A 13,036-nucleotide genomic window follows, 5' to 3' on the forward strand; every position below is an offset into this window, starting at 1 on the left:
GGGGGAGGGGGAGATGCGCCTGGCATAGTGAAGAGCTCGGGGGTTCAGGGATGCGGCTGGACTCACCGTCTTTCGTCAGGCTGGCTAGGGCCCCCTTGGCCTTCGGCCGGCTGTTCTCTAGTTCAATCTCAATTGCATCCTGGTAGCTGGATATTTCCCCTGAAGTAATACATTAAAAGTAGAACGTAAGCACCAATTCCAACTTTCTAAGGAACCTGAAGCATCTGTGTGGTTGCTTGTTACCTTCAACTTCCTCCAGTTGTTTTGACAGGACTTGTTCAAGCTGAAAATGAAGACAAGGATGTTTCATGAAAGGATGAACGAAGCGTAAGCTGGATACCCGCCAGGTGCCCCTGCAGCCTCTTGTCACTGACCACCAGGCCCTTTGGATTCTGACACTGGCCTGGCTCGGGACTCGCTCATTGGTGCTGATCATGGGGTGAAAAGCAGAACACCTGAGGATGCCGGGAGGTCAGCAGGCCCTGGAGAGGCCGTGCTGCCCCGAGAAACTGCTCTAGAAGCGCCCAGGCAGAGTCTGAGGCAGGCCCCGTGCTGATGACGCGGCTTCAGGACCAGCACAGACTGCAGCCGAGGTCAGCGTGGCACAGCCCCCAGATACCCCAGGGCTCAGCCCCTGCCCTAACCCCCGGTCACCTCTCCCCACGAGCCGTGCCTGGACTATGACCCAGTTTAGCCTTCAGAACTAAGCCACTTGTTTCGAAATAAGAACACGACACAGTAGGTCTGCAAAGAGCTACGAAGAGCTCACCGGCTGAGGGGTGAGGGGCAGCCGGGTGAGGCGCGGGGGTGGCTCACCTCCTTCATTCGTAGCTTCCTCTGCCCAGCCGTGTACGAAGGGGGGTCGCACTCCTCCTCCAAGTCGATCTTCATAAATTCGTCCACCGTCAGCTGGCTGGTGGGAGTGTCCTCAAATTCCGTGAGCCTAAAACAGAGACGCGAAAGGGGACCCGATGCCCCGAAAACAGCCATTTGAACTGGGGCCTGCTCACAAGACGGTCCCTCAGAGGGGCCTGGTGCCCTGGCCAAGCACCCCGGTTGCACTCAGCTGCGGGCACAGGCCCCGTTGCCCTCTGGCAGCCTCTCAATCCCTACTCGATCCTGCCAGGAGCTGGGGTCCCTGGGAGAAGAGGCCACGGCACCCTCACCGCTCCCACAGGGAGACTCAGAGAAGGACCTGCAGGAAAGGAGGCCAAGCCAGCAGCCTCAAGCACTCACCAGTAAGCAGGGGTTCTGTGCTGCAGTGTGCCCAACAAGGTTAATTATTTGTTTGTGTGTCTTGGGGGTTTTTTTGGTGAGGAAGACTGGCCCTGAGATAACATCTGTTGCCAATCTCCCTCTTTTTCTTTTTTTTCCTTGAGGAAGACCATCACTGACCTAACATCTGTGCCAATCTTCCTCTATTTTGCCTGTGGGATGCTGCCACAGCATGGCTTGTTGAGCAGTGTGTAGGTCTGCACCTGGGATGCAAACCTGCAAAACCCGGGCCGCCAAAGCAGAATGTGCAAACCCAACCACTATGCCACCAGGCCCACCCCTCAACAAGGTTAATTCCTATCAGCTTGGCCAATTTCCTACATTTTATAAAATCTCCAAAATACTCAAAGAGGAACTTTTTAAAAGAATTAGTGGTCAAATAAGGAAAATAATTTTCCCTCCGTCTTTGAAAACTGTCACAGGATCCGAGCTCAGCAGGTGCCTCAGGTCGACAACAATAAAAGTATGATTATAGGTCCACCAGCAATGCCGGGCTTGCTCTGTCGCGTCACCATCTGATGGAGCCGAGCCACAGTGACCCTGTGAACACCACACCCCAAAGCAGGCACATGCCCCACTTGGTTAAACAGACGCGGTGGCTTTCTGTTTAAGCCTGTGTCCCCCAGGGAGACCGGTCACTTGGCTGCACTGACCAAGCGGCAGGCAAGGCCACTCTCAGTGCTCGTTTCTTGAGTGTTGTAAATCAAGGCAACTTCAAAAACCACCATCGGCCTCACTTGAACTTAGAGCAAAACATGGGATGGAAAAAAGGGGCTGCTACTGTGGATGCAGTGGGTGTGGCCCCACAAGGACTGACCAAGGTGCTTGGGAGAGGGTGGGTAGTCCCTCTGCTACCTGGGCCATGCTGGGTCCTGCTGGGCCTGATGGATAGAGTATCCATGGCCCCCACACCGTGAACAAGAGCCACCCACCTTTTCCGCAGCGTGGACTCGCAGACCTTGACCACACTGATGACCTCTTTGACAGTTCTCCGGAAGTCGTGCATCCTGGCTGCCACTAGAAGTGCTGGAAAGGAACACAAAGGGGAGTTAGACACAGGACACTTCTGCTGCCACCCAGGATGGCCACGGCTGGTCCTGAGCTCAGAGGGCTAATGACCTGGGCAGTGAGACCCCGGCCTGGGTGCTGCATGCCAGAGAGCTGGCAGGCTGTCCGAGAGCCCTGGGGCGATGCAGTGCTCTCTACCTTACTGTGGGCGGTGGCCAGGGGTCGTCTGCGTGACTTTCAGAACAACTCAGAGCCACGTACCCCTTTGCAGGCAACTATGCCATGATTTAAAAAAATGTAGAAAGTGCTCTATCACACGTTTCCTTTCCAAATACGAGGAGAATTAAAACATACTTTCTGAAAACTTTCTATAACCCCTCAAAGCAAACGAAGCAACTCTGAGGTGACTCGTACGGGACACACCGGCTGGTGATGGAGCCAAGGGTTCTGAGAACACAGCCCAAAGTCGGGGAGAAAGGGGGTGGCCCCAGAGTGCACAGTGTCCAAAGCTGGCCAGACCCTAGAAAAGGCCAGATCTCCAGTGCAAACTGGAAAGGCAGGCTCGGAGGTGGAAACGAACCCGGCAGCGCCGATCCTGTTGGTCCCTTGGCATTCCAGGAAGATGTGGGGCCTGAGGGCTGGGGAGGGCGTAAGAGCCCCCAAGGAGACTGACGCCCACTACCTGCAGGGTCTCCCCGGGCAGGGGCTCCAGGTCTGGGGGCTGCGTCAGACCCAACAGCATTGGGAACTGAGCAAGACTGTCTGCGGGCAGCTGCTGCCCAGAGGGGAGATCAGACAACTGCCCTCTGGGGTCCAGGGACCAACCCAAAAGGCCAGGGTGCCATCTCAGTAATGACTGGGCCCTGGGTCCAGGGCAGGGCTGGCTGCACCCCAAGAGTTAAGCCCGGGATCAAGGCAGGGAGCCCAGCAGTCCCTTTGGCCTCTTGAGGGTCCTGCCCCTTCCCCCAGGACTGTGGCAGTCAAGTGTGGCGGAAGTCCGGGAGGACTGGGTTAGGGGCTGAGCACCAGGCCTGGGCAGTGGCTCTGGGATGACCCACCAGTTCAGCCTGCCAAAAGGCAGGGACAGAAACCCCCACCACAGGGGCCAGCTGGCCCAGGCCAGTGTACCTGCCCCGCAAAGGCCCGAGGGGCGCCGGCCTGTGTGCATCCAGTCCCTCTTCATCCGCTGCAGGAGCCGCAGGGCCGTCATGGACACCTCATGGTTCTTCTCGCCAAACTCCAGCAGGTGGGCGAAGCGCGGGATGTACAGGCAGGGGTCTGCGGCAGACACGGTGCATCAGTGGGCTCGCAGCCCTGGGGCGGAACACACCCAGTGGCTTCACCCCAGTCTGGGGACCCTGAGTCCTTCCGTGCAGTCTCCCTGGCTTCGCTGGAATGGTGAGCACACTGCCACGCTCGCCATGCTCCCCCTCCCCAGCCCGCTGTGCTCCCCCACCCGCACCCGCTGTGTTCCCTTTTCCCCTCTTGCTCCCCCCAGTCACCATGCTCCCCCTCCCCTACTCGCTGTGCTTGGCCCCACCACTGTGTTCCCCTCCCCATTGGGCGCCTGTGCAGGTGGCATGGGGCCCACACAGCGCACATGCCGCTGCACATGCACACGGTAGCTTGCTACCTCGTGTGGCATTTCACAGACCACCATGAAGAAGAGCACGGTTTCACACACTCGCTGCATTTACACTTGTGAGACGCCAGCATACACCTTCTACCCTTTGCGGGTGTGCGTGTATCTCTGTAAATAATGTCCCTCTCTCATTAAGGGAAAGCCAGCGGGCTCAAGGGGGCGGTGCAGGCGCACACACACTGCCCTCACCAGCGCCTCCCCCATGCCCGGCTCTGGGCTAGGAGCTGAAAGACGAGGCTTCTCAGAGCTTCGAGCCTCTGGGGCGTGCAAGACCAACCAAGCGTGATGTAACAAACTCTGCTGATGATAGCGACTGCCCTAGGGGACTAAAGGAACGACACAGGGTTCTACGACAGAGAACATCAGCGGCCAGACCTCTGGACAGGGTCGTTCAGGCAAGTCTCACTCAAGAGGGGCCGTCTGGGCTGAGGCCTGAGGACCAGGTGCTGGAGAGAGCCACAGGTGGCCTGGAATGAGGCGTGCACAGAAGATCCAGAGGAGGGCAAGGGCAGATCAGGAGGACCCTGGGAGGCACGGGGGAGGAGGGGGTTGGCCAGCTCACTGAGCCCCCCGACAGCAGCAGGGGCAGGTGAGACAGACGCAGTTCTTCACCAACACTCAGCACCCTCCTTCTGGGCGCTGTCCCAGCCACTTCTGCCCCCCCGAATCTACAAGGCCCTTCGTGACTGAGCTCTCCCCTGGAAGCCCCATGAGATCCCAGAAGCACCCCTTCCATCCCCTACCAGTCTTGGCTCACATAAAGGACCCAAGGAAGGCTTCTGAGGAAACAGAGATTGGCAGCAGCCCCTGAAGCAGCCTGGGTCCCAAAGGGACTGCGTGGACCTGAGTAGTACTCCTCACACGACTGTGGGGGCTGTAGCAGCAAGCGGTGCCTCTTGGTCTTGTTATATCACGAGGTTCAGCTGTGCGGCCCAGGCGGCAGCTTCCACTGATCCCCCTTCCAGGTGAGCAAACGACACAGACAGCACACAGCACCCAAGGCAGTCAGGTTTGAGCCTGGGCAGTCTGCAGCTACAGCCTACTTCCACCGTCGGCATTTTGTTTTGGGTTGGTTTGGGCTTTTTTTGATGATTTGGTTGCTAAAAAAGATATTATTGGGAGAAAACGGATATGTTTTAAAAATAGTATCGGGGCTGGCCCGGTAGCACAGTGGTTTGCCATTTCGGATCCCAGATGCGGACATGGCACCGCTTGGCAAGCCATGCTGTGGTAGGCATCCCACATATACAAGATGGGCACAGATGTTAGCTCAGGGCCAGTCTTCCTCAAAAATAAATAAATAAATAAATACTAAATAAAAATAGTATCACTGTTAAGATTTCTAACTATTTTGAATAAAACATAAATCGCCAGGGCTATGATCAAAAGCATGTTAAAAGATCTCATCCAGATTTGCGTAAGACTTTGACACTGAGTAATTCTTGAAATAGGAAACTGTCAGTTTAAAAATACTGGTAAAAATTACAACACAAATACGCCAGGAGACTGGGGTGGGAGTGGAAGGGACTGGGCATTTCAACTAGGAAAGGAAAAAAGAGAACTATAGGAGAAAGTAACAAAGATCACACGACCTATGTTAGATTCCCTAATCGGCTTGGACAAAAAAGCAACATCCAGGATGTACTGTTTACAAGAGACACTAAAAAAATAATGTAAAAAGGTCAAGACCCAATGGCTGCGCTGGGACACACCAAGCAGGGTCACCCAGAAGAGGCAGCAGTGATGTGGCAAGCAACACGAGATCCAAGGCAAGGGGGCACTGACAGGACAAAGAGGAGCACAGGATGACGGAAAGAAAACAACAATCTAACAGAAAATGAGACAGTCACAGATCTGTGGACACATGGGAACACAGCACCAACGAAATAAAGCAAAATGTGCTGCAAACAGAAACTTCCAAACCACAATAATGGGAGATTTTAACACAGTTCTCTCATACTTGACAAGCTGACTAGGAGGAACAGACACTAGCGGGGAGTTGGGTGCCATCACCACAGGCTCCATGTAACACGTGCACTTCAAATTCACTACCCTACAAAGAGTAACCGTGCTTCCCCAACGCCTGTGGACCAGCAAAGACAACTGACCACGTCCTAACAGACAAAACCACCCTCAAAACATCCCAGAGATCAGAAACCTCACAGGACATGCCCTTTGACCCAGAGTGTAAAAAACTAAACATCAGCAAGAGAAAGATAAACATGGTCCCCTCACCTCCAAACAAACAGGAAATTAAAGAACAATCTTTTAAGTAACTTTACAGACTTATACGTTCAATTAAAAAAGAGTTAATGAACTAAGTAAACAGAAAATTGAGAATTAACAAAATAAAGTATTTAAAGTAGGCAAAGGAGAGTAATAAAGAAAAATAAACAAATTACCACCACCAGAAAAAAAATTTTAAAAGATAAAACCAAAAAACAGTAGGATACTGGCATAATAACATAAGACCGACCAAACGGAATGGAGAGCCCAGAAACAGCGCCCACAGGGGCCACACAATCCCGAGGGGCGGGGACCGCCTCGAGAAAAGGAGCGTCCCTCCCACAAACCGGGCTGGAACACGGGCAGCCACGCGCTCAGCATGAAGACGGACCGTCGCTGACACCATTTACAAAGTCAACTCGAAATGGATTAAAGCCCTAACAGTAAGACAGGAAACCCCAAGTCCTGGAAGAAGACACGGGGGAAGAGCTTCCTGACACTGGACGTGGCAGTGATTTCTTGGATATGGCATCAAAAGCAAAGGCGGCAAAACCAAAGACGACAAATGGGACAACCACCTTAAAAACAGGAGAAAATGCTGTCGAACAACGTCGGACGCGGGATGGGGAACCTCCAGAACGCGCCTCAACCAACCGCCCCCGACTCAGCCGCGGGCGGGGGACCAGCGCAGGGTCTCCGAAGACGCGCGGGCCCCGGAGCACAGGACAGCGCGCCCGTCGGGGTCGGGGTCGGGCGGCCGCCGAGCCCTCCGGCCCGGAGCATCTCGGCCCCGCGGACCCCTCGCCCGCCGCCGGGGACACCGCGCGGGAAGCCAGGCAGAGAAGGCTCTGCGGATGGCAGCCCCACGTCGGGGTTCTGCGCGACGCTCGCGCAGCAGCGGCCGCCCGACTGGCCCTCCCGCAGCCCGTTCCTCCGAGCGCCCCGTCCCGCGCGAGGCAGCGCCCAGGCCCGCCGGCGGCCGCGGCGCTCGAGCGGGGCGGGGCCGGGCCGCGGGCACGCACTTGCTGCGCGCGAGGCGGGGCCGGGGCCGGGGGCGCGCACGTCACCCGCGCGGGGCGGGGCGGGGCCGGCGCGGGGGCGGGGCCTGGGCGCGCCGTGACGCGGCGGGACGGGCGGACGGCGCCCCCTGCGGCCGGGCTGCGGGCTCGGCGCCGGCGGGCGGGCGGGCGAGCGGGTCGGCCCGAGCGAGCAGGGCAGGCCGGCCGCCGCGGCCCCATGCTGCTGCCCCTGGCCTGCCTGCACGGCCGGGTGGCGCAGTGCCTGACCGCGCTCCTCGTGCTCGCAGAGCCGCCCCCGAGGCCCCGGCGCAGCGCGAGGGCGCACGGCGCAACGCCCCGGCGCGCCGAGGCCGCCCTGCCCGCGAAGATGGCCGCGGAGCTGTACCCGCCCGCCGGCGCCGCGGCCGCCACCGCCACGGACATCGCCAACAGCAACGCCGCCGCCGCGGGCAGGAAGGGCCCGCCCAGCGCCCCGCCGCCCGCCCCGCCGCCGCCCGCGCCCGCGCCGCCCGCGCCGGACAACAACAACTTGGAGAGCCCCAACTGGCAGTCCTTCCACCCGACACTGCGCGAGAGGTGAGCCCGGCCTCGGCCCCGCGCCCCACGCCCGCACCCCCACCCCTGCTCGGCCTTGGCTCCAGCCCTTGCGCCCTCCGCCCCCGCGCCCCGCGGCCCGAGCCGTGTGCCTCTGCCCTTTGCAGGAACGCGCTGATGTTCAACAACGAGCTCATGGCCGACGTCCACTTCATTGTGGGGCCCCCGGGCGCGGCCCAGAGGGTGCCTGCTCACAAGGTTGGTAGAGGCTAGGCCCTTTGAGCTCCCGAAGGGACCAGCCACCTTCTGAGTATGTACGGTGCTCTCCCCGGGTGTGGCAGCCGCTGGGGCAGGGAGGACCAGGGGCTCAGGGCAGCGCTCTCTCATCCACAGTATGTCTTGGCCGTGGGTAGCTCTGTCTTCTATGCCATGTTTTATGGGGACCTGGCAGAAGTCAAGTCAGAAATCCACATCCCCGACGTGGAGCCTGCAGCTTTTCTGATCTTGTTAAAGTAAGTCTGCTGTGATAGCGTGCAACGATGGGGTGGGTCCTTGCTCCTGGTTGCCTCCAGCCAGCATTCCACAGCTTTGGAGGGGAAGTCCACAAGAACTGATGATGAGGTTGTCTCCCAGGCCCTGGGTGCCCAGTATGCCCCATGCAGCCTGTGATGTGGTCCCTGCCCTGTCTAGGTACATGTACAGTGACGAGATCGACCTAGAAGCCGACACTGTGCTGGCCACTCTTTACGCTGCCAAAAAGTACATTGTCCCAGCGTTAGCAAAAGCATGTGTCAACTTTCTGGAGACGAGTCTAGAAGCCAAAAATGCCTGTGTCCTGCTGTCCCAGAGCCGGCTGTTTGAAGAGCCTGAGCTGACCCAGCGCTGCTGGGAGGTCATTGATGCGCAGGCTGAGATGGCCCTGAGGTCCGAGGGCTTCTGTGAAATTGACTGGCAGACACTGGAAATCATCGTGACCCGGGAGGCCCTCAACACCAAGGAGGCGGTGGTTTTTGAGGCTGTGCTGAACTGGGCCGAGGCAGAGTGCAAGAGGCAGGGCCTGCCAGTCACCCCACGCAACAAGCGGCACGTTTTGGGGCCAGCCCTCTATCTGGTCCGAATTCCCACTATGACCCTGGAGGAGTTTGCCAACGGCGCTGCCCAGTCGGACATCCTGACGCTGGAGGAGACCCACAACATCTTCTTGTGGTACACGGCAGCCAACAAGCCCCTCCTCGACTTCCCCCTGACCAAGAGGAAGGGCCTCGCCCCACAGAGGTGCCACCGCTTCCAGTCCTCCGCCTACCGCAGCAACCAGTGGCGCTACCGTGGGCGCTGTGACAGCATCCAGTTTGCCGTGGACAGAAGGGTGTTCATCGCAGGGCTGGGCCTGTACGGATCCAGCTCTGGGAAAGCCGAGTACAGCGTGAAGATTGAACTCAAGCGGCTGGGGGTGGTCCTGGCTCAGAACCTGACCAAGTTTGTCTCGGACGGGTCCAGCAACACCTTCTCAGTCTGGTTTGAACACCCTGTGCAGGTCGAGCAGGACACCTTCTACACAGCCAGCGCCGTCCTGGACGGCAGCGAACTCAGCTACTTTGGGCAAGAGGGCATGACGGAAGTGCAGTGTGGGAAGGTGACCTTCCAGTTCCAGTGCTCCTCGGACAGCACCAACGGGACTGGGGTGCAGGGTGGGCAGATCCCAGAGCTCATCTTCTACGCCTGAGCCGCCATGGGGTGGCAGGCACGTGCTGTGAGGCACGGGAGGGCTGTGCCGCGGGCCGTTCTCTGCAGCCAGGAGTGCTAGTCGCTCTGCTACCCCTTTATTCTGCAGCTGACTGCCTTAAGGCTCTCGCCATTATTAAAGGCTTCCATTACTTTGTATCTTTTTGTATGCAGTGGTGTAGCGCCAAGCTGTGAAACAGACTCTTTCCTACACAGCCAGAGCGTCGGGTTCTGAATCTTGGCTGCTGGGCCTCATGGGCATCTCCTGTATTTGGGGTGCACGTCTCAGGTGGAGGGCAAATTTGGGAGGCACCAGGCGGCCCTGGATCCCCTCCCAGTGGCACCCACACTGCCTGCCTTGCAGGCTTTGCTGTCCCTCCCACCTTCTTAGATTCTAAGTGGTTCTAAGCTTCACTTAAGACTTGCCCTTCCTATCCAAAAGTGGGGAAAAGTCCCCTAAAACAGTTCATCTTCTTAAGTGGATTTTCATAATAAAGTTTTAATAAAATGGGAGTGACATGTAGATAAATGACTAAGAGAAGTCTCAAACTGGGGTGTTGATTTCTCATATTCCTCCCTGCCATCACAGAAGGCCCACAGTGCTAACAATGCTAAGTGGTTAAAGCAAACTGTCCCAGGGAGGCCCATCTGTCTCCAAGCCTGCCCTCTGCCAGCAGGCCAGGCTTCTACCGTTGGGGCGTACTCACCTTCAGGGTTTGCGGCTACAACACTGGAACAGGCCAGGTGTCCGGTTGTATTTGTACCTCCTAAAGCATCGCTAACTGCTCAAAGCCCTACTGGAGGACTCCAACTCGAGGGGGTGGGGTGTGGGGTGCACTCTGCTGGACCCAGGGCCCAGGCCACCCTGCAGCACCCTGCTGGCCCAGCCCCAAGAGACTATCCTCTGGGTGATTCAGGACTGCACGCCCAGCCCAACCTCCTTGGCCCCTCATGCTACCTCCTTCATATGAGGAAATACACTTCTAGACACAGGTGGGCAAAGTAGGGGGCAGCCCCTCTGAACAGCCAGTTGGAACGGGCCTCTTGGGAAAGCTCTGATAAAGGCCGACCGAAGCCAGGAGAGCACCCTAGTCTGTGCGGAGGCCCTGCCTTCCCCGAGGCACCTGGCGCCAGGTGTGCTCCTCAAGAGGTGGACAGATGGCCCCCACACGCAGCAGCACCCCCTTTCCCTCCATCTACACCTCATCCACACCTGCCGGGGACCGACCACAGGCCTCCTGGTTTTAAACCAGATATGACCCCCATGCTGCTGGGCTCCTGGCAGCTCCTCGGGAGACGCGTCTTACCTTGCGGAGTCCTTGCTCTTGCATGTGACCCCCTCCCACTCCGAGCAGCTGCCCCAGGCATACCTATGGCTGGCGCGTTGATGCAGAGCTCTCTCGCCAAGAGAAGGAACGTCTTCCCCAACACATAAACGTTCACCTGTCGTGAAGAAATCACAACTGAGAATGGAATTTGTATTTAGGAAACATTTGCTTGTTTTTCTTAAAATGCACATTCCATCATTCAAGAATCCGATGTCAGAGCCCCCTGCAGCACTGCGGGGAACCCAATGCACCCATGAGCCCAGGCGTCCTCCACTAGGCCTCCAGGTCACACCTCGGCCCGACCTCTTCGCCCTGCTGGCCACAGAGCAGCCCGGGCCAGGAAGCTTGGATGTGCAGAGCAGGCACACCTGTCCTCACCTGCCCTGGAGCTCCCTCACCTGGTCAAGCCTGGCCTGTGGCTCCCTAGACAATGACCCCTTGGCCCAGTGCCCCAGAGGCCACCAGAAAAGATGCCAAGGAAAAATCACGACCTTGGCGTGTGATGCATCCATCACTGGGCTTGCAGACAGCACACGTGGGTGCCTGCTACCGTCGGGACCAGGGTGCTAAAGAATGGTGCAAAGCAAGTCCCCCTCACAGCAGGAAATGGAGGGTACCTGTGGGGCCTGCCCAGCAGGAGCTGAGCCTCCACATCCAGACGGCAGTGGGCGCCCTCCACCTGATGGGCCAGTTATTCCCTAATTCCTTCTGAGACACCCCTGAAGGCTCCAGGAGAAGCTCCGATGTGGGGCTGGGAGGCTCATGGAGCTTGCCTTCTGACAGGCATTCTGCCCTTGGCCTGCCCACCAAAGTGTGCATGCGTGTGTGTGCACGCATGCGTCTTCCTAAGAGCCCCCCAGCCCTCTGCTGGGTTCCTACCAGGCTCCAGCATATTGACCCCCTGACTTCATGCCTCTGTTCAGACCAGGGTAGATGAACTGACGGCCGCCCAAGGAGCTGCCCCTTCCCCCCCCCACCACCTAACCATGTCCCGCAGAGGACACGCAAATAAAAGGGCCCTCTGAATGGACTTCAAATGCAAAGACAAATTCTAAAAAGGCTGTGCATACAAAATGCACACATTGGATTCCAGAGATACTAACGTTCATTAGTATTTATTAGAAATCGTGACACTGACACTTAGTTCGAGGGTCAGTCTCCGTGAAGGCGGCTGGCCGTGGCTGGGTGTGGCCAGCCAGCCCCCCTACTCCTCTCCTGGACGGAGATGGCCTGTGGGGAGCTGTGCCCCCAAGCAAGTGAGCACCTCTATGTCAGCTGCACCATAAGAGGGACAAAAGGGGCCTCCTGCCAGGACCCTCAGGGCGCAGGGGGTGCCAGGGCCCCGCACGGCTCCACATTCACTGTGAGCTCAACACCGGGGAGAAGCTTAACCCTGGTGTGTGTATGAATAAAAACGAAATGAGACCCAAAACCTGGGTAGTCTCTTCCAATTTTAAGTCTTTCACTTGTTTCCTCTAAGCAGTTAGCCGTCGGCAGTGCGAGCTCCCTGGGTGAGGCCCTCACCCAACACAGCACGCTCCACATGCAAGGACAAGTGCACAACATCTGGCCTGGGAACACCCCGCCTGGCCCAGCCTGGGGAGACCACTCGGGGGGAAGGCACCTGCCATGGGCTCCTCCAGGCGGGGCAGCATGTGAGGCCAAGCAGGGGTGATGGCCAGCCTTGCCCACTTCCCAGCTACAGGCCACCTCACACCCAGCCCAGGGGGCCCAAGGCACAGCCCTCCACCTGCGGCATTAAAAGGTCAAACCAAATTGTCTGTGTAGGTCCAGCGTGAACGTACAGGGTTTCGTTGGTCAGCACAGTGACTTTTCCCTGGGCCCTGGTTCAGCCCAGGGGAGCAGGGACATCCACTCCAGTCGCCCTCTTCCGTCTGTACCCTGACTGGTTTCCCATTTCCAAAGGTGTCCAGTGAAAACCCTTGAGAACCCCTCCGTCTCCCTTCCAAGCGGTGCCCCAGCACTTCTGGAGGGGCCGCCCTGCACGGGCCTCACTCCTCGCCTTCCTGGGAAGTCACCAGGAGGGAAACAAGGCCATGCAGCCTTGCCCTGAACTGCATTTTCACAATTCCAATGGATTATTTTTAGCTTGACCACAGACAATTTCAGCAGGACTTCTGAGAGAGGCCATTTATAAAGACAGCTGGGAGGACAAAAGTATAGGCAGCATCTGATTTAGGTAAAAGTCTACCTGCCGGTCAGCACCAGGGGGCACTGAAGCCCCAGCACCAGGGACAGTGTGGCACCCCGGCTCGCTGGAC

At 57.9% G+C, this 13,036-nt stretch overlaps 2 protein-coding genes across 6 annotated transcripts in view; one reads left to right on the plus strand and one right to left on the minus strand.

The window, feature by feature from the left end:
• BRF1 (BRF1 general transcription factor IIIB subunit) overlaps positions 1-13,036 on the minus strand; it is a 71,752-nt gene that overhangs the window by 14,526 nt on the left and 44,190 nt on the right. For 3 of the 4 annotated variants that reach the window (XM_044774425.2, XM_044774427.2, XM_044774428.2), the window contains 6 exons: positions 10,797-10,869; positions 3,412-3,561; positions 2,208-2,301; positions 817-943; positions 244-283; positions 67-159 (listed from right to left, as the gene is read on the minus strand). In XM_044774425.2, the coding sequence (XP_044630360.2) occupies positions 67-159; positions 244-283; positions 817-943; positions 2,208-2,301; positions 3,412-3,561; positions 10,797-10,869 (577 nt within the window). Of the gene's footprint in view, positions 1-66; positions 160-243; positions 284-816; positions 944-2,207; positions 2,302-3,411; positions 3,562-6,729; positions 6,870-10,796; positions 10,870-13,036 lie in introns of those variants that run through there. The other variant, XM_014854408.3, reaches the window with a different exon arrangement.
• Positions 7,006-9,585, plus strand: BTBD6 (BTB domain containing 6). 2 transcript variants are annotated; one of them, XM_014854411.3, is made up of 4 exons: positions 7,386-7,746; positions 7,872-7,962; positions 8,098-8,216; positions 8,395-9,585. In XM_014854411.3, the coding sequence occupies exons 1-4, from the start codon at positions 7,388-7,390 to the stop codon at positions 9,425-9,427; spliced, it is 1,602 nt and encodes a 533-aa protein (XP_014709897.3). In that variant the 5' UTR covers positions 7,386-7,387; the 3' UTR covers positions 9,428-9,585. The 2 variants fall into 2 exon arrangements, with proteins under 2 accessions (XP_070370572.1, XP_014709897.3); XM_070514471.1 differs by lacking the exon at positions 7,872-7,962 and having other exon boundaries at positions 7,006-7,746.

This window comes from Equus asinus, chromosome 7, assembly GCF_041296235.1.
Source record: "Equus asinus isolate D_3611 breed Donkey chromosome 7, EquAss-T2T_v2, whole genome shotgun sequence".
Classification (NCBI taxonomy): domain Eukaryota; kingdom Metazoa; phylum Chordata; class Mammalia; order Perissodactyla; family Equidae; genus Equus; species Equus asinus.

Excerpts from the sequence above, each read along its gene's own strand:
- BTBD6 (XM_070514471.1), top strand. The coding sequence starts at position 7,006 with ATGGCAGCCCCACGTCGGGGTTCTGCGCGACGCTCGCGCAGCAGCGGC. Across the intron at positions 7,747-8,097 it reads CACCCGACACTGCGCGAGAG|TATGTCTTGGCCGTGGGTAG; the intron begins GTGAGCCCGGCC and ends TCTCATCCACAG. Across the intron at positions 8,217-8,394 it reads GCTTTTCTGATCTTGTTAAA|GTACATGTACAGTGACGAGA; the intron begins GTAAGTCTGCTG and ends TGCCCTGTCTAG.